The 20,534-nt window shown below is 49.9% G+C and overlaps 1 protein-coding gene across 2 annotated transcripts in view; it reads left to right on the top strand.

Annotated features, from left to right (window-relative positions):
• The window catches only part of LAMA1 (laminin subunit alpha 1), a 124,305-nt gene that overhangs the window by 50,822 nt on the left and 52,949 nt on the right, over positions 1-20,534 (top strand). Inside the window, exons 16-29 of one of the 2 annotated variants that reach the window (XM_072949236.1) lie at positions 1,766-1,876; positions 4,525-4,652; positions 6,041-6,127; positions 6,795-7,006; positions 11,542-11,705; positions 12,002-12,182; positions 12,727-12,863; positions 13,429-13,665; positions 14,537-14,680; positions 15,115-15,294; positions 16,380-16,565; positions 16,874-17,001; positions 17,657-17,777; positions 18,750-18,887. In XM_072949236.1, coding sequence (XP_072805337.1) covers positions 1,766-1,876; positions 4,525-4,652; positions 6,041-6,127; positions 6,795-7,006; positions 11,542-11,705; positions 12,002-12,182; positions 12,727-12,863; positions 13,429-13,665; positions 14,537-14,680; positions 15,115-15,294; positions 16,380-16,565; positions 16,874-17,001; positions 17,657-17,777; positions 18,750-18,887 — 2,154 coding nt within the window. The remainder of the gene's footprint in view (positions 1-1,765; positions 1,877-4,524; positions 4,653-6,040; positions 6,128-6,794; positions 7,007-11,541; positions 11,706-12,001; positions 12,183-12,726; positions 12,864-13,428; positions 13,666-14,536; positions 14,681-15,114; positions 15,295-16,379; positions 16,566-16,873; positions 17,002-17,656; positions 17,778-18,749; positions 18,888-20,534) is intronic. The other variant, XM_072949237.1, reaches the window with a different exon arrangement.

Raw genomic sequence — 20,534 nt, 5'->3', positions numbered from 1 at the left:
ATCAGGTAGGTACTTCATACACTTTCTGTTCCACAGATTAGGAAACTGAGGCACAGAGAGGTTAAGTAACTTGACCGAGGTCACACATCTCAGAAGTTGTCATATCAGGATTTGAACATGATCTGGGCTGTTAACCATCACGTGGTCCTGCCTCTCACGTGTTCTTGATTGACTGTGACTGTGAACATTTGTCCCTAGCTGTGATTTCTTGGCAGTCATTTTTACAAAATGAGAACATTTAACCTATAATTTGTTTCTGTCTTTATCAGTTACTGACTTGGCAGTTAATAAAGATGGCTTAATGCTTTATGATGTAGATATTTAATTAAATCTTTTTATTTCTATTTTAAATATTTGGCAGGATTTTTTGGCAGGAGGTGGGGACCAGTGAACTTTTTTTTTTAACATCTCATTTATTTTTAGGCCTAACAGGTGTTCCCAGTTCTTAATCCCTTTGGTTCTAGTGTTTAATGGATAAATGACCCTCAGACAACCTCAGTGTGTGGATGTGGGAACTGAGGGGACAGTGAGAATCATGGAAGTAGAAGCCCCGGCCAGCTAGACCTGGAGGGGGCAGCAGAGAGCAGCTGCTGCTGGAGAAGTCAGTGGAGCTCCAGAGGGGAGGGGAGGGTGCTGGTGCGCGTGGGGTGATGGCTCAGGCAAGCCCAGGAGGCTCACGCGTTCCTTTGCATGTGTTTCTATTAAGCAAAACTCATTCTCTAATCAGACCTTTACCTAGAAGCTGACTTGAGGCATCAGGCAGCTATGGCTGGGAATGGAATCTGGGGGAGCACTGTGGCCGCCACCCCCACCCTCCAGGCAGGCACCTGCCCAAGCCCATCTGTAGACAAGCCCGCTGTCCCCTGGGGGTGGGGCTTCCAGGAGGTGTCTGGGGACTTTCCCAAGGTCAGTGTGAATGAAGGCATTATGCATTATTTGTATAATGAAACATTCTTTAAGAATTCTTCTAACAGTAACAAATCCACATCCCCTCCGCCCATGCCCCCAGGGGAGTGTGCCAGCCTCCAAATTAACCATTCCCCAGTCTGCGCTCTAGCTGTGTTTCGCGTCTGCTGTGGCCCAGGCAGCCGGGGACGTGGGGCTGGAGGTGCGCACACCTGGCGTTGAATCTGCACTGTCTTGGTGGGCCGAAGCTAACACCCCTGCTCCCGATTCCATGTCTGTCGAACAGACACCGATTGCTCAGGGTGGTCACGAGGACCCGTGAAGTACAGTGCCTGGGTTGGTCCCCGGCCCCTCAATGCCCACGTTGCCTTCCAACGCCTGTAATGTTTGCACAAGTAAACCCCTGCAGTTTGACACAGACCTGCCTTTAACACTTTGATGGAAACATTTAATAAATTTTAAGCAAAAGCAAAAGAAAGTCAAGAGAAAAACGTCCTCTTGATTGGAGCACTGGTTAAATGACTGTTACATGATTTCTAAGAACATTGAGTGGAGGAGCACTGTGATGTGTGCTGACTCATTGCACAGTGTTAGGTTTTTAAAGGTAGAGACCTTTAAAAAAATCAGGAACTGAATTATGGTGATGATTTTATAACTCAGTAAATTTACTTAAAAAAATCACCAAATTGTATGCTTAAATGGGTGCAATTTTATGGGATATTTTGGGGGAAGAAAGAAAAAAGAAAAAAGTGTCTGTTCATGGAAAGTTGAGCAGTTTGTGTCTCTAACATACTGGGAAGATGATTCACTTTATGTAAAAAGCTGCCGTCACCCACACGGTCCCCCACTTGTTTTGCAGACCTGCCTCCCTGGCCATTACCGTGTAGATGGAATACTCTTTGGAGGAATCTGTCAGCCCTGTGAATGCCACGGCCACGCCCCTGAGTGCGATGTTCACGGCGTCTGTCTTGTGAGTCTGTCTAAGAGCGCGAATGCCCCTCCTCCCACCCTGAAGCTGTCACTGTGCCGAAGGGAGTGAAGCAAATGCTCCCTCCACAGCGACCATCCCTGCCCCTGCAGACCCCAAAGAAAACCTGCAGCTCCAAGTTCAAGTCATAAAGTGTTTCCTGCCCCCTCCCCCCCCCGTTTTTGAAGAAGGGTTGCTTTGGTGATAGTAGAAAAAGGATGTATAATTTCACTGCAGGTTTCTTTTTTTATTAGAACAATGAGTCACTATTTAGCAAGATGATAAAACAATATAAAGGTAGAAAATGTTATCCAGTGATTAAATTAAAAAGATAAAAAGGTCAGATCCTTCCAATGTAAGGGCTAGTAGATTTTAACATCACATGACATAGGGCAGCATGAGAGGAATCATAACACTTCTAATAATCTCACTGGTTCCTACGATCCATAACGCTTTGTGGTTGTCAGCTTGGATAAACTCTGCAAACAAGTACTTCTTTCACACAGTAGGAGATGAAGCAGGGCTTAACAAATATGTCGTTCATCTTGAGAATGAACTCTGGGGCAGATGCAGGGCAAGACTTGTTTTTTAACTTCAGTCAGGAATTCTTTTAGGCTCTGATGCCCGGGAGCCAGGCCGCAGTCCCGGGCTCTGATGGATTCTCGGCTCCTAGGGGGACTGAATGCGTATGGTAATTCACTAGCCTGGGAAAGTGTCATGCTTTTTCCAGAAGAGATCAATCGAGTCAGAGGACCAGGGAAAATTAATGATCAGACCACAGGGAAGAGCTTGGCTCACTCTCCCTGGAGCCTAATTTGTCTTTGTTTTGTAAGCACGGCTTTCCGTTCTGTGCTCTGTCCACGTACTTGTTCTGTAAGTGAAGCGTCTTGGAGAGCGGCGTGGAGTAAGTCCCTCCAGGATGAGTCCTTAGGTGCAGCTTCCGGCTGCTTGGTGAGGTCCTTGCATTTTTAAAACTGCTCTCCCTTTGCCATTCTGGTTTGAGAGACCAGCCTCCAGAGGCCTCTGTCAACATGGGGGGGGGGTGATCCGCGGGGCATGGTTGTGCCACCTATGGTCTTAGTGACAGGTGGGCTGGAAGAGCATTTGCATTTGCTTCTGTTAACATATATTTACAAAAATATGTGCTCCTACGAAAGTGAAAATGCTGAATAGCAACTGGCCTTAAAGCTCTAATTACAGTAAATAATAATTTGTATAGTTTTAACACTTTTTGCAAATAATTTCAGATTTACGGGAAGGTTAGAAAAACAGGACAGAGTCCTGTGTCCTCGTCAGTCACCCTGCTTCCCCTGATGCTCCCGTCGCACAGTCAGTACTGGGATCATCAGCCCCACGACTGCGCTGAGCGCTCATCCATCTCCTGCTTGGGGCCTTCTTCCTCTCCAGCATCTCACCCAGGGCCCCACGCTGCCTTGGGGGGCCTTGCCCCCTTCAGGCTCTGACAGTTCTCAGTCTTACCCTGTGGACCGCCCCTCAGTAGGGCTGGTCCACCTTCTCGTGAGCCTGAGGTGACACGTTTGGCCAGAGGACCTGGAGGTGACATGCTCTCTCAGCATGTGCCATTGGGGTCCCTGATGCCATGTGTTCTCCTGGGGACGTTAGCTTGGGTCACTCGGATAACGTGGTCTCTGCTTGATTCTTCCACTGTAAAACTATTTTTTCCCTTTTTTAAATAATCAAAGGGGCACAAAAATAATAAAAACTTTGATTGGAATACAAGGGAAGTATAAAAATGTGGTAGCATCATTTATCTGTTTAATCTACTTTTAAAATTCTAGTTTAACCAGAATCTTTGATTCCTCCTTCTGTATAGCTGTTAGCAGCCCCTGGCCTTGCGTGTGATCATCTGGCTACCAGGGGTCAACTCCTCATACATGGTTTATTAGAGAGAAGTTTCCAGTTCTTAGTGCTCCTATGCTTTTTTTTTAAAGACTATTTTTTAAGAGTAGTTTTAGGTTTACGGCAAAATTGAGAGGAAGGAATGGAGCTTACCCATAGGCCCCTTCCCCCAACATGCTCATCCTCCCCCATTACCAACACCCCCTACCAGTTACACTTGGTGACCAGACACACACGTCACAGTCACCCAGCGTCCACAGTTTACCTGCGTCCTTACTCCTTTCTCTGAGCTCTCTCTGCTCTTACTCCAGGGATAAATCAATTTCTTTCCTTTGCAAAGACAGGGGCATAAAATGCAGCTGTGCATGTCTTGGGCCCCCGGGTTTTTCCTTTTCTCCTTTTCCAATCAAGAGAACATGTGTTTCCTCCCCAAGGAATTGAAAATTCCCATCCCCTCACATCCCACACCCACCAACAGCGACTGTCACTTAAAGGGATGCTGGCACCACCTGAGAAGACGCTGAAACAGACCTTCAGCAGGTGTTTCAACAGAATTACATCGTAGTTTTCCCAAAGAGAAAGAAGACCCAATCTGGCCCTTTGAGCAAAGAAAGCAAATCATAAATGTTTTGCAATTGAGCATAAGTCAAATGTATTTTAATGAAACTAGTTATTTAGCACAATACTTTCAGCACAACCATGTAGGTATTTACCAAGGCCAGTTGCATCTTGAATTGATTTAGGTTCATCAGGTGGTCTGAGTGAGTCTTCTTCCCGTGCGTGTGTCCTAGGCGTGCCAGCACAACACCACCGGGGACCACTGTGAGCAGTGCCTGCCGGGCTTCTACGGGCTGCCTTCCCGCGGGACCCCTGGGGACTGCCAGCCGTGTGCCTGCCCCCTCGCCACAGCCTCCAACAAGTAAGCCTGGCGTGTCCCCAGTCCGCCTGCCCCGCCTGGCCAGGCTCTCCAGCCGGGTGTGCACTGCTGTCTTCAGAGCAAGACCTGTGTGTGAGGACAGTGTGGATTTCGCCCCTGGTACTTAACTGGGATTAGAGATGGAGGAACAGATTCTCTCTCTGTTTTTCTTTTTAAGTGTAGTGCGTTGAATTCTGTAAGGAAAGTCGTGTGATAGCAAGGACATTTGCATGCTTTTTCCTCCTGTTCTGATGTGGCCATCAGTTCTTTCATAAGTGTATACTGTGTGCCTTCCACTGGGCTTGGAGGAAGAGGGGTGCAGAGATAAATAAAATAAAACATGTTCCTGGGATTGAGGAGTTTTTGAACTAATGATCCAAGTATGTAAATCAAGAATGGGCCAAATTCATTTTATTGATTCAACAAATATTTATCGAGCGCCTAATGTATGCTGGGTGTCGTAGGAAGGGTTCTGAGTGTCCAGCCGTTCCCCTGTGGCTGCCGGCCCCACTGACTGCACAATGTGGTCCAGTACACAGAGGAGGCAGCTCCCTGGGGGAGCCCTTGATCTGAGACTCCCAGGGTGGGAGCTAATTGGAAGGCAGCAGAGAGGGGCGCTCCGGGCAGGAGGCAGCGGTGTGCCAGTGCCTGGCGGCGTGAACAGCTCCCCGCTGGAGGAGCTGCGGGCAGCCCCGGGCACAGAGCAGGAGGGGAGGGGGGAGGACAGTTATATTCAAGGCCTCGTATGTCACTCGTGCTGGAGCTTGTGTGTCCCCAGGCCAGCAGTCTGAAAGCCTCTTTCTTTCTCACTGTTCACCTTCAGAACCATCCCCTACCCACACCTAGAGGAGTCCCCCACAGGGATTTCTAGCTGAAACTCCAGCAGCTTATAAAACAGAATAAGGGCTGCTCTGGTGAAAGCAGAGTGGGAGGGCTCGCCACTGCCCCCAGGCCTCCCTTCGTGGTCCTTCCGGAGACAGTGAGGGCTCTTTGGGAGATGTCATCAACTCCCTGAAGTGCAGGAGCCTCTTGGCTCTGGCGTGGAAGCGAGCGCACCCTTGGCCATTGTGGGCAGGGCTCTGAGGCAGAGGAGAGGATTTCTGCATGATCAGAAGCGTCAGGGCAGGCCTCCTGGAGGAGGCAGCCACTGAGCTGGGCCCTGGGGACAAGACAGCAAACCCAGGCCGCGGCTGAGGAGTGGAGTCTAGGGCCAGAGAAGCAATGAGTGTCATGTGCCCACGGGGCGGGCTGTGTGGCTGGGCCCTGGGTTCTGGGCTCTGAGGGCCCAGTGCAAGTTTGTGTGGACAGGAATGATAGAAACTTAGCACTTTAATACCAGGAGTTTTGCACCTTCCCCTGGATAACTACCTCCGTTTCTACTGTTCTGTCAGTTTCAGCCCCACCTGCCACCTGGACGACAGGGACGAAGTGGTCTGTGACCAGTGTGCTCCGGGATACATGGGAGATTGGTGCGAGAGGTACCCTGCTTCCTTCAGCCGCTTCCCAAAAGTTGCATTAATATTTTGGACTGAAATTCTGTGTGTTTATTTTTAAACATGTAGTTTTAGCAGTTCGGGCATGTAATTATTATTTCATCTAATCATAGAGAAAAGCCAGCAGGTTGGTCAAAAAATTAAAGTTGAAAGTCCCTGGTAACTTTTCCATCTTCTTAAGCAAATCGGAGCTCTCATCAGTAACAACAGGAAACAGCCAGGAGTCAGTACTTCTGTCCCCACATTTACACATCCCGTTCCTCAGGCCAATCCCATAGGTGAGGGGTGGCTGGATTTAATCGATGTCTTCTGGTGCCTGGAAGCCAGGGTTGTCTTTCCCACGTGTAAGTCTCGGTGCCAAGTCTGGCTGGAGTCCTAGGAGGGTGACATCCCGGAGAGGTGGGATGCAGGTCAAGTTGCCTGGGACTGCGATCGCATCCTCTGGGAGGTTTGGCCCCTTTCGGATCATTCCCGGTTCCTCACGATGAGTGGAAGGAACCTGGACGCTGAACTTGGAGCAGCATTGCTCTCACAGTAAATCTTAGGTAGACAGTCCGTCTGACTGATGAAGTGTGCAGGGAGTCCCTGGATGGTGGGGCAATGTCTGCAGTAATTGCATTTGTTTGCATCCCTCTTTCAATCTCTGCTGCAGATGCGCAGATGGTTACTATGGAAACCCCACGGTGCCTGGGGATTCCTGTGTCCCTTGTAACTGCAGCGGCAACGTGGACCCCTTGGAGGCCGGGCGCTGTGACTCCGTCACGGGAGACTGCCTGCAGTGCATTGGGAACACGGGCGGCCCCCACTGTGAGCGGTGTGCTGATGGCTTCTACGGGGATGCTGTGACCGCGAAAAACTGCCGCGGTGAGTGTGAGGGCCAAGGGCAAGTCCGTTCCTTGTCACGTGTGATGTCTCCTCCCATCTACTTACTTGTGTCAAAGGTATTCGGCCCAGGAGGTGGCTTGGGAACTTGACCTGAGTGGCACGAGGTCTGTCTCGTCTCCCCTGGGTTCGCTTGATTTTCCCCAGTGAAGGTCACATGGCCTGGACACACCCTTCCATCTGTGGAGAACGTGCTGGCCCTGCTCCCATGACCAACATGAAAGGAGCTCGTCCCGGCTTCATGAGGCCGATGGGATTTCAAGAGGTAGGGTGGGAAGTGGGGACACCGCAGCCCCGCAAATGGGCGCATCTCAGTGGTCTGTACCTGAACCACTGACCCCTGCGGTGCTCTGCAGGGCTCTGCTCAGACCCCTGAAACACGGGCCATGCAGAACCACTCCCTGAGAAAAGATTTTCATATTCCCTGGAGGACAAACTTATAGCCTTCGGGCTAACACAGCTCTCAGATTCTTTTGCACTTTCCTTGAAGAAGGAGTGAAAGAGTAAAAATGACACTTGTAAACTGTTTTGATAATTTCCTATAAATGCTGGTCCTACTATGCTATTACAACGTGGAGACACAAGGGGGTGCTAGCGACACAGAAAAGATGTTTTCCCAGGTGCAAGTCAAGAGACTGGGCCTATCAACCCGGTCTTCAGCACCTTGATGGGTTATCCCAGGATAATTATGATAACTGGCATTTGTATAAAGCATCAGAGTTTACAGAATGCTTTCACAATTTTCGTGTCATTTCTTCTGTCCTTACTGCAAACTTGATGATCCATTTCTTAGTGCATTTGTCATTTATTAAGTGTCTGCTACTTCCCAGGCATTGTTCTGAGCTCTGTGACTGGAGCTAGAAATTGTGTCCCAAGTCTCTTTGGGAGCCACACACGATGGTGTGGAAGATGAGCCCACGTGTGGCTCTCTGGCTTTGGAGTCTGACTAATGCAGGGTCCAGGGTTGGTCACAGATCAGCTGTGTGACGTAAGGCAAACATATTAACTTCTCCCAGCCACTGCTGCCTCATGTGTGAAATGAACATTCTATACATATATATACACACACACACACACACACTAAGGCCTTTCTGAGAAGTCACTGGGATAACAAATTTGAAGTTCTAAACAGTAAACAAATGGTAGCTATCATAATTGCTAGTAATAAGAGTGGTCATTTTTATGATTTTCCTATATCAGTGCTGTTCAACAGAAACATGTAATTTAAAATTCTCTAGTAACACCCTTTTAAAAAGTAAAAAGAAACAGGTAAACTACATTTTAATACTGCATTTTATTTACTCCAATGCGTAGAAAGTATTATTTTACCATGAAATCAAGTTTTCAAAGTGTTAATAAGGTAACTGCTTTCTTCTCTTCATACTGATTCTTCACAATTCAGTGCGTGTTTTATAGCTGATCTCAGCTGGATGCTAAGTTGATAAGCACTTGATCTGTGTGCAGGTTACACAGACGTCAGTGCTGAAGCAGTGCAGTCACACAGCACTGTTCAGGCATACCAAGACGTTTTCCATCATGCACCAAAGGACAGTTTCCCTTTATCTGTATCCGTAAGGACAGAACTGCTTCAGCATCTTCCCACAGAGGTGAAGGGAAGGTCTGGGCGATGACCGGAGCTGGGGAGGGCAGCAGGGTGGGATTTGGGTCCTGGTCCACGCCGGCCGCACAGGCAGCTGGACTGGGTGTAGGCTGACCCCGGGCTCACTCTCGTTCTGAGCATTTACACTTTTCCTTCTCTTCTCGCCTCCTCTTTCTCCTCCCCCAGCTTTGTTGATATGAATTCTTGCAGCTGTTTCTGATTATTTCACTAGAGAGCTTTCCAGGTATACAATAGGGGTCCTGCTTGTGGACTTCCCAGAGGTCTCCACATGGTAATATGATATTTTATTGGGTTAACCCAGTAAAAATTCCAGTATTTAATATCACCAACATGGGAAGTCTCATGGAGTTGCTGGGAAGGTGCTTGGATATTCCGGAGGGCAGGAATCAGGGAAGATGGGGGCTGGAGGGTTATGAGTTTGGCCCTGTGGTCGTTGAAGTGGTGGACACCCCTGTCCAGGCAGAGAGTGGCGCTGAGGGAGAAGAGGCTTGTGGGAACCCTTAAGCTCAAAGGTTAAAGAAACTTTGTATGAAATGACCTCAGTAGGAATAATTTTATACGATGAGGTTCTTATGAGAATTAAAATACATGGAAAGCGTCTGCAGTCAGTAATTAACAACTATTTAAAATCAGTATTACTCATACTGTGAACAACTTTTGTTAATAATCGCTATTGTAATTACTATAAAAGGGTAGCTGCTAACAGCTGTGTGATCTACAGCAACAAGTTACATCACCTTCCTAAGGTTTAGACTTCACACCCCAAACTAGGGCAAATTAAAGTGCTTCCATCCTCCGTTTGTTACGAAGGTTGATTCCTTTATTCTGTGTGTTGACTGTAACGAGACAGACACAAGCTGACGGCCGTTCGATAAATGTGATTTGTTATTATCACAAATACTTTGTGATGATCATACGCGAAGTGAACTCCGAATGTTCCCCAGAGGAAGAGCAAGCTTTAAGTGAGATACAGACAGGGAGGCCCAGAGGGAACTTCAAGAGACAGGAAGGAAACCAGAGTGGGGGTCCCGAAACCCAGGGAAGAGAGGTTCAAAAGGGAGGGAGGGGCTGTGGACCAGGAGCCAGGACCTGCTCACGGAATCTGCACCTGGGGGTCCTGGCCGTTCAGGAAGAGCAGCTGCAGCAGCCAAGGGGCCAAGAAGGCACGGTGCACAAGCTGGACTGGACGCTGGCTGTGCTGAGGGGAAGGGACGGCGAGGGGGGCGCCAATCGATAGGGGTCAGGGATGGAACCTCAGAGTTGGGTGCTGGGGGCCGGGGTGTGAGTGAGTGTTGTGTGTGAGATGTTTTCCGTGGGAGACCGCTGAGAGTGGTTGGAGGCTGAGGACTGTTTTAAATGTGGTTTTATTATTATTTCGGTACAGCAGGGCCAGCAGATCGGGAGAGGATGACCGTTGTTTGTTACTCTGGGTGCCAGGTGGAGGGGGTGGGCCCGCAGGGAGGCACGCAGGGTGGGGGGGTGGGGGAAGTGTGGGCAGGGGCCTTTATCTGCAGGAAGAAAAGGGCAGGCAGTTAAGCAGGTTCCGGATCAACTGGCTATTTCGAATCATTGCAGCAGGTCCCGGGCCAGGGGGCTGTCCCTCTTGTCTGATGCACAGCCAGGGGTGAGGGTGGTCGGGACAGGTGGAGAGACAGACCTGAGAGCCCAAAGGAACAGGGAGCCCAGTGAGGAAGGCGGTGGGGTGTGGGCTCAGCACGGGCTGGTCTGCATATGAAAGGCAGGTGAGCTGTTTACTGGCTCAGAAACTGACTAGCCCTGGGAGGGGCCCCAGGAGTCAAAGCCTCAGAAATACAGAAAATAAAAGGAAACCTACAGGAACAGGCAGCTGTGTGAGGGCCCTGGCCAGTGTGAGTAGCACCTGGCCCACCCCTGCAGGAGCCGTCAGCATCAGTCCCCTCACAACAGCGAGGTCCTTGAGGAGAGAGGCCCGTGACCAGGCCCTGCTCAACTAAGGAAACTTAGGAGTTGATGTCTCCTCTGACATCAGCCAGTCCCCAGGGTCTCCCCCGCTCTGCCCCTCACCCCGCAGCGTGGTGCCGAAGTGCGCTTGCCCTTGAGATAACTTGAGAAGTTTTTCTCACGTGGTTATACCACACGACGGAGAAGAGCGTGCGCTTTCTGAGCCCAAGCACTCAAACTGTGCACGTCCTGGGATAGCCTGTCGGCGATACATTAAATATTCTGAGTGACGTGCAGATGTCAGCTGTGGTACGAAGAGCAAGTGAACGTTTCTCGGACCCCTTAAACTGCGTCACTTTGAAAAGGTGGGGGAGCTGGTAGCTTTAAATATCAATATTCTGTATGAAAGCGAATATGTAAGTGTGTGCACGCACGGCTGGGCCTTGGTGCTGCACAACGGAAGCTGACACACTTCAATTAAGTAAATAAATAAATAAGTAGATAGATAGATAAATAGATAAAACATCAACGTTCTGTATTCTGACTGTAGATAAAGCTAAAGCATCTGGCCTGAAGGGAAGAACCTGAAGCTCCAGAGCAGGGAAATATTTTATTAAATTTTGAAATATATCAGTTACCTAGATGATTATAACTGAGCTTTAAAATACTAAATATATATATGACTGGAATGAGCAAGTGGTTAAATTGATTTTGAAATCTTGCATGTTTTTTATGCAGATTTGTGGATATACATTGGTGTCTCATTTTAAAATTTTCAAGGAAATGAAACTGGTTGAGTTTGCTTGCTAATTATTATCTTACTAGTATCAGTAATTTTTCTTCTCTGTGATGGTTCCTTCCACCAACCTTATTTTGGAAAACCACTAAATTTTTAAAGTTACTGCAAAGCAATACTTATTTTTAGTCTTATGATTTAAAATGTGAAAGTTAAAAATTTTTCCTTTTGGGATTAAAGGATTTTCTAACAACCATACCCAGAAATGGGCACAAATATGTCTTGTGTATGTGTCAGCCTGTGAATGCCACAGACAAGGCTCCCTTTCTGCCATCTGCCATCCTGAGACTGGACTCTGTGACTGCAAAACACACGTGACCGGACAGCAGTGTGACCAGTGCGTGGTAAGACGCCTCGGGTCCGTTGAGTCCAGTGAGAGTGTTGTCCTGTGATGTCTGTAACTGATAACTGGTTCCACAAAGTGGAATTCACGGATCCCGGCAGCGCGGCCGGTGGGTGATGCGGGTCCCTATGTGGAGAGTGCGTGTTCAGTTCACAGCAGTGGAATGATGTCATGAACACTTTGTGAGTCTGGGAAACGTGCAGTGTTGGATTTGGGGAACGTTCTAGTCGGTGCTAGTGGCTTAATTACTACAACGTCGTTTGTCTTCCACGCCTCTGCCCCTCCACCTCGAAACAGCTCGGCTACTACGGGCTGGACACGGGCCGCGGGTGCCTGCCCTGTAACTGCAGCACGCCGGGCTCCCTGTCGGACGCCTGCACGGAGGAAGGCCAGTGCCACTGCGCTCCAGGCGTGGCCGGGCGAAGGTGCGACAGGTGTGCCCACGGCTTCTACGCCTACCAGGACGGTGGCTGTACACGTAAGCGCTCAGATTTGAGACTTTGTTGTAATCCCCAGACTTTTCTTTGAGCTCTCCTTTGACTTCTGACGAAGTCTGTTAAGTTCCTTTTTTTCTGAACATGTAGGATTTCATGCCTTTTTTTCTGTTTCCTAAGCCCGGTTCTTGTTAAGGCCATAAGCCGTGGTCAGGCTGCATCAATTGTGTGCGTTTAGACTACTTACTTAACTCCTCTTAGCTTTGGTGTCCTCACCTGTGGAATGGAGAAGCCAATTATCCTCTCCACCCAGGAGATATTGCTAAGGTTGTCAAAGTCCTTAACAGGTCAGTTGGCAACAAGAAGTTCTCAACAAGCTCTCTTCCTCCCTCTGCATCCCAGTTATCTCCCAGCCACAGCATCTCTCCGCAAGGAGAAGCGCCACCTCCCGTCAGACGCGCGGTCCCCTTCAGGAAGGAGCAGAGTGATGTTGATTAAGAAAAGGGAAATAACTTGCAGGGTCGGCTCTCACCCGTCAGTTGACCCAACCATCCTCATCCCTAACAACACCCTCTGTCTTTGCCGTAGCCTGCGACTGCGCTCACACTCAGAATTCCTGTGACCCGGAGTCCGGGGAGTGCGTCTGCCCGCCTCATACCCGGGGCGCAGCGTGTGAGGAGTGTGAGGATGGACACTGGGGCCACGACCTGGAGCTCGGGTGCCAGGTGTGAACTGTCACTGTCTCAGCTGAGAATCACTCTGCTGCATCACATGTCATTCATCTGCTGCTAGCTGTTCGCTTGATTTTAACCTGTTAATTAGCTTCATGGCTTCTTTTTAAAGCTCAGTACGGATTGTCAGAATCAAAGTAGAAGCAGTGGCACCTTTATAATAACACGTTATTCTCAGCTTTCTTCAGGAGCCAGCTGCGGAGCTGACGGTTAGAAGATCAGAACTTTATATTAGTGCCTTTTAAATATATTCTGTAATAAATGCTGGAGTTTGTGTTTTGAAAACAGGGCAAATTTCTTGACTTCTAAAATAATTTGCTGCACTGCTTTGACCTTTGGGGTAGACTAGACGTCAGGCCACGGCTCAGGCCCCGTGAGCGTGCACCACACCCGTGCGCTCAGTCCAGCAGTGTAGTCCGGCCTCCGGTGGGCACGTGCGGCAGTGGGAGGAGCCCTTTGTCTGTATAATTTCCCCACGTTCAGTGTTGTCCTGTAATCCTCGCAGGTGCAGATGATGAAAATGCCAAAGCTGCCTTTTTAGTTAGTTTTTTTCTCTCAGGCCTGCAACTGCAGTAATGTGGGCTCAGCCAGTCCTCGGTGCGACGTGCTCACTGGCCGTTGCCCGTGTGAGCCTGCGTTCGGTGGCTGGACCTGCGACCAGTGCTCCCTGGGTTACAGAGACTTCCCGGAGTGCGTGGCCTGCAACTGCGACCTGAGAGGGACGCTGCCCGACACCTGCGACCAGGAGCAGGGGCTCTGCAGCTGCGCACAGGAAACTGGGACCTGCTTGTGCAAGGTACGGGCCCTGGGCTCCACTCTCTTCCCTCCCCCGCTGCCAGTCCGACGCTGGGGCTTCAGCTACGGAAGTAGGCACCTGTGAGTTCACACCACCTTCCAGGCCCGAGTTTAAATTCTGTGTGTGCTCTTCTAGAATGACAGGTGAGCTTTAGATGGAATTTCTGTTGTTTATTACAAGTGTCAGGTGATGGAACTAACTTGAAAACCACGCTGAGTTTTCTCTCCTGTGTTCCAGTTGGCTGAGTAGCCAGTCTGTCTTGACTACACAGGTAGAACAGATGACACAGGGCTTCAGGAAGATCTGTGGTTTTTTAGGGCTGGTAAGCATTCTCTTGTGTGTGCCGGCCAGACTGGAGGACATTTGGGTGTATTATTTCCCAGGGGGTCCGATTTCAACATCATGCTGAATTCCGTGTGTTTCCATTAGTTTTCTCATTGTGCTTTGTTATTAGAAGGTCATTGGCTGGCTTCTCGGGTCCTTTCCCAGGGGCTGGTGAGATGGAAGCCGGGTCCTGGGTTAATGAGTGAAGGGGGAGAAGGGAGGGGAGACGCACGTGGGGCCGCGAGCTTGCTTCACCACACCTGTGGCTGCAGCTCGGCCAGCAGCGCAGGAGGACCTCCTCGTAATCACTGGGCCTGTGGGCTCCACCCCCCCGGATTAGGGTCACCTGGCGGCTCCAGGAGACTTATGGGCCCGGGAACCGCCAGGTCTGAGAGCTGAGGCTCAGAGAGGCTCGGGAACCCACCGCAGGAACAGCTAGCTCCCGGTGTTTGTTCATCCAGAACTTTTTTGTGTTTTATTTCATTTCTGTTCAGGAACCGTGTCTCTTGTTCAGGTAAAAACCAGTCTGTTGCTGTGTGCCCTCTAGGAGAACGCCGTCGGCCCACGGTGCAGCGAGTGTCGGGCCGGCACCTTCGCTCTGGCCGCTGCCGCCCCCCAGGGCTGTACCCCCTGCTTCTGCTCGGGGCTGTCACAGCTCTGCGCCGAGGCCCAGGGCTACGTGAGGACCCCGGTGAGTCCCCCGCAGTCACGGGTTCTGTGTTAACCCTTCACCCTTGGGAGTCGGGGGAAGGTGGGACGGAAATTTTCTTACCAAGTCAGAAATTCTAGGAAGCTGGTTTGAGGGAGTGAGTCAGGGCCCTGCTGCTGACTCCATCCCAGGGGTCAACGGAGTGGGGGCTTCGGCCTCTGGCAGCCCTCTTTGGACTGAAATCTCAATAGTCTCCTTCATGTAATTGAACATCGCCCAATGGTGTGTAGTTTGATCCTAATTGAAGGCACTTTCAGTTCATTTTAATCCAGATGTTTAAATTTAAAACAAACGGCTTTCTTATTCCTGTTTTAATAATGAAGCTGCCTCGTCTGAAACAGTGGAAGAATCTGACAGTCAAAGGCACGGAGTTAATTCACTATGAAGTTTCTCAGTGTCCTCCCTTCCATGACTAGGTCACGCTGAGCTCCAAACAGCCTCGTCTGCGTGTGGTTTCTCAGAGTGACCTCAAGGGTACAACCGAGGGGGTGTACTCGCAGGCCCCCGATGTCCTCCTGGACGCCGTGACCGTCAGGCGGCATGTCCACGCGGAGCCCTTTTACTGGCGGCTCCCTGGGCAGTTTCAGGGGGACCAGGTGAGACCCACATCCAGCCCAGAGCCCGTACCTTTCCTGGGGGCAGGGGTGCAGTCTGAAATCATGCTGACCTGGGCTGGCCTGTTGTGAACTGGAGTAGTGGCTAATTTTCTCTTCTAAGTGGGGGTGGAGAAGGGTAACACTTAGAAAAATCCCCCCAGATCAGACAGATGGCTCTTTAATTTTTCCGTAAATTCTGAAAGTCTTTTAAAGTTTCAGTCATGCTTCCTCCTTCTGACATCAGTCATTCAGCAAGCATTTACTGTCTTTGCTAATAGGGGCTCGTGCAGGCCCGGGTGCGGCGGCCTGGGAGGGTCTTCTCAAGAACCCGACACTCACGTGGGGGAAAGAGACCTGAAGGGCACCGTCTGCATTTTTGTTTATATCAAGATAGGAGTCTCTGTGTGAATTCACCCTGATTTTTAAAAATATTTTTCTTTTCTTTTTTTTGCAAGGGGAAGGCATTAGGCTTATTTACTTATTTACTATTTTTGATGGAGGCACCAGAGACTGAACCCAGGACCTTGTGCATGCGAAGCACGCACTCTACCACTGGGCTATACTGTCCCCCCACCCAGTTCACCCTGATTTTTAAAATTTGCAGATATACATCCGGTGCTCCTATAAGCTGTAGACCATTTTTAATTCAAAGGAACTTGAAAGTAATGAGAATGACTATCACATTGCTTTGTTACTTAGGAGCCTACTTTTGTTGGCATCGTCAAGAGGAAATGTTGGGAGGTGCTGGACACGTCTGTGGCTTTGGTGGTAGCTGCACGTGTGTGTACTTAGCCCCAAACCCACCGAGTTGTACACACTACGTACATACAGTTCTGTATGCCCATCATGCCTTACGAAGTGGGTTTTAAAACTCTGAAGATCACTTAACTCTAGCTCAGGCCAACGTAATAATCCATAATTAGAATTAGAAGGAAGCAAATTCCAGATAATTTATGCCACCCGTGTGATGTATTTTTAAGATGCAAGGTTTCCTTCAAATGGCAGCAGGCTTATGATAAAATATTTTTAAGCCACTGGTGTGTCAGAGAAGTAAACGCCGGTGCCCCCCCCCCCCCCCCCCGCAGCTCACAGCCTACGGCGGGACGCTGCGCTACAGCGTGGCTTTCCGCTCTTCCCACGGGCTCGGCCCCTTCAACCTGGAGCCGCAGGTGCTCATCAGAGGAGGCCGGGCCAGGAAGCAGGTCATCTACGTGGACGCGCCCGCCCCGGAGAACGGAGTGCGGCAGGAGCACGAAGTAGAGATGAGAGAGGTGACCGCACGTTCCTTGCACGTGAGCCCTCCAGCCTGGGGACCCTGCCCTGACGTGGCGGATCTGGGGGCTGCTGTGCTGACAGCGTGCCCCTGAAGGCCGTGGGGGTCCAGATTCCAGTGGGCTTAGCAACATTTCTAAACAGATCCAAATTCCGTCTTCTCAAGAAGTGTACATTAGGCCCCAATTGAACTTAGTGTCGTGTGCAGAACTGGGCTCCCTGTTGGAGGTACTTCTGAAAGAATTAAGTTCATATGCCGCTGAGGATCTGTTCCCTGAATTTAATTGTGTGCACTTCTCATCCACAGGATTTTTGGAAATACTTTAACTCTGTTTCTGAAGAACCTGTCACACGCTCGGATTTTATGTCCGTTCTTAGCAATGTTGAGTACATCCTCATCAAAGCGTCTTATGGTCAAGGGTTACAGCAAAGCAGGTACTTGGAAATTCTAGAATTTTAAAAGTATTTTCCTTATCTGAAAGCAGACTGAAGAGGTCTGATGCACATCACCCCCACTGCCTTCTACCTTTAATAACATGTATTTCTGTTCTTCACTGAAACCTTATTAAATGTTAATATTACTCTGAAATATGTAAAAAAAAATGACATAGATTGTCCATCACCCATATTGACGTGGCTGTAAGTACATAGTGGTGATAACCTTAGATGAGCATAGAGTGTAAACAGCGAAGACGTTCTGCTGTTTCCTGCCCATAAGCTGCACTGCCCACTTCTTTGGAACAAGGCATCGCGAATGCTGTTACCTCCTCATTCAGTTCTTACCCCAGAAGGAAAGCCACCCATCCCTGACCAAGCTAGGACTTCGCGGGCTCTTCTAGGTGTGCCTTCTCTAACACTATTTTTCAGTTCTCAAGTGCTGGCTGAGGACCACCCCTGTGTAATGACGAATGTGCTTCTCCTGGGTTCTTACCCATTTCCTTTATAATCTTGAGTAGGAACTACTCTCAGACTGGCGGGAAAGCTCTGGTCTCCCAGATGTGCAAATAGCATTCTTCAATGTGCCATTTCTGAAAGTGTCTTGTTTAATATTAGTATTTCCTCTCTCACTTGCTAACACATGGATCCACAGAATCTCAAACATCTCCATGGAGGTCGGCAGAAAGGCAGAAGAGTCGCCCCCAGGGAGGGCGGTGGCATTCCTTTTGGAGAAGTGTCTCTGTCCTCCTGGCACGGCTGGACTCTCATGTCAGGTAGGGAGACTGTGGTTAAAATGCACTTCCTGATTTGGGGTTAAAGTTGGCTTGTTACAGCAGCTCCAGGTGACAGACAGAACTGTGTGTATCTGTTACGTCTCTTTCCCTTTTGAAAAGGTACTTGTAAAGTATGCCTAACCGTCAGCTTCGCCGTCTTGACCATGTCTAAGGTGTGTGGTTTAGCAGGGTTAAGTGCTCCCACAGTGCTGAACAGCCGGTCTCCAGGGGTCTTCATCTTGTAAAACTAAACCTCTGTGCCCACCCTCTGCTCCTCCCCCAGTCTCTGGCAACCGCCTTGTACTTTCCGTACGGGTCTGACGACTCTTGGTCCCTCGTGAAAGTGGAGTCGTGCGGTATTTGTCTTGGGACTGGGGCATTTCACTCAGCAGCGTGTCCCCCCCGTGCGTCCACGTGGTGGCAGGTGTCAGGATGTCCTCCGCAGTAGCACTCCACTGGCCGGGTGGACGGCGCTGTGTTTATCCATCAGTGGACACCTGGGTGGCTCTCGCCTTTGGCTACCGTGAATGATGCTGCTACAAACACGGGTGTGTACATCTCTCTCCGAGACCCTGCTTTCGGTTCTTTGGGGTTTGTGCCCAGAAGCAGAGTTGCTGGATCACGTGGTAACTCGGTTTTGAACTGTCTGATGAGCCATCGTGCTGCTCTCCCCGGAGCCACAGCATTCTCCATCCCCACAGCAAAGCGCCAGGGTCCCGACTTCCCCTTGTCCTCACCAGCACTTGTTATTCTCTGGGCGGGCTGTTTTTTGATGGTAGCCATCATGGGTGTGAGCTGGTATCTCACCGTGGCGTTCTGACGCGCATTCCTTGATAATTAGTGATACCGAGCATCTTTGCATGTGCTTGTCTAGTCATTTGTGTATCTTCTTTGGAAAAATGTCTATTCAAGTCCTTTGCCCATTTTTAATCAGGTTTTTTATTCATCGCCTTCCATTCTGCATCCCCTCAGGACTGTGCGCCTGGTTATCACAGAGGGAAGCTTCCAGAAGGTGATGGCAGGAGACCCCGGCCTCTGCTTGCTCCCTGTGTGCCCTGCAGTTGCAACAACCACAGTGACGCCTGTGACCCTGAAACGGGGAAGTGTCTGGTATGTTGGTCTCTGGCTGCTTGGCTGACACTTAGAATTAGAGCAGCCCTGAGCGTTTAAATGTCCGATTCAAAGTCATACGAGTTCCTTGATTTAGAGGAGTTTCAGTTTAACTCAGTGTAAGATAAAAATGTATTTCCCTCAGAAGGGCCTAGCTCAGGGGCCTGACGGTGGTGGAAACCCTTTTATGAAGCTCCATGACTGTTCACGGGCATCAGTTTGGAATTAGTGAAGTGTCTCTTGTTTCTACTTGCAGACTTGTGGTCGCAAAGTAAGTAACTTTATGTCATAGGACCTGAAGAGTCACTGGCGGTTTTAGAATGAGTTAGTGCCCACGCTGAGAACGTAGTTCCCTGTGGAGAGTGCTGCCCTCTCCGCAGGCGCTCTCCTGGAGACCTTAGTGTGCATCTGCTTCCTGGCCAGCTCGGGCACGAGGAGAACCCTGATCGCTGGAAAGGACCGGGTAGCCCAGGCAGCAGTCTTGTGGCCGTGGCTGAGGACAAACTCTTGATAACATAGAATACTCCCTAACCCTGAAAGCTCATTCTTTGTAACTCATGCGGAAACACTGTCTGCTTGTATAAATTGGACCAAGACTGACTTGCCTCAAGTGAAATAACTCATTGAAGGGAAGCGAGCTGCCCCCCAGGGAGGATGCATCCCGAGCCTGAGGGGTCCTGGCGGGGCCTCAGCACAGGAACCGGGGCCTCCTAACTGGCCTGCAGCCACACTGGGTCCGTCTGCCTCTTCTTGTGTTTGAAAGCATCTTTCACACTGAAATTCAAAGGCAGTTTCCACTGGGGAAACTGGTAAGCCGTAGCAGTGCAAGGTGAATTTTAGAAGCTGAAGCACTGCATGGTTTTCCTCAGTTACAAAGACATGTGTTAACCTGTGCTGACTCCACTATATGTGGGGAATGAAAGAATTGTTCCAGTCAGTCAAGGTAAAATGGACTTAATGAAGATGCAGGCAGCCACAGCACTATTTAACAAAATTTACTCTAATCAACCCACGCTCCAGCAAAAGTAAAGTCCAATACAGAAAATGAGAAAATCTCATTTAAGGAGAATCGATTTCAGACAACTTAAAGCGAGAGGTCATTAGCTGGGAAGGCCCCCGGCCAGTCATGGGACAGAGGTCACACAGGCGGTTGAAGACTCCATCAGTGCCTTCCTGCCGCATCCTCCCCGGCGCAGCTCACTGCAGTCACGTGAGGGATCGCCCTGCCGTGCCTGACCCAGATCCACCAGAGCACAGTCTCAGATTAGCAGCTGGCCCACCAGTTTACATCAGGAGGGAACACAGCGCACCTAACCCAGCCCGTGGAAGACGGTGGCCGTCTCCCTGGGATGAACGCTGGCAGATGGTAGCCTTCAGACAGGCCCTGCGCCGGGGGAGCGGAATCCATACATCTCACCCGGGCCTCATAATTAGACCTGCCGTGCACAGCGTGCGGCCGGTACGCGCTGCCCAAGGATGCGCAGGGCCCACATCCCTAGGGTTCGTCTGCTCCCAGCGCTGAGCAGACGCATCGGGCTTTGCGCTCGTTCGTTTTTGTGGCTCTGTGTCTGTCCCTAGTGACTCCGTCACGCACGGCTACCGCTTGGTGCCAGCTACTTAACGAAAACCCACTGTAAAGAGAAAACA

This window comes from Vicugna pacos, chromosome 24 (assembly GCF_048564905.1).
Source record: "Vicugna pacos chromosome 24, VicPac4, whole genome shotgun sequence".
Lineage (NCBI taxonomy): Eukaryota > Metazoa > Chordata > Mammalia > Artiodactyla > Camelidae > Vicugna > Vicugna pacos.
This window is presented reverse-complemented; position numbering and strand designations above follow the sequence as displayed.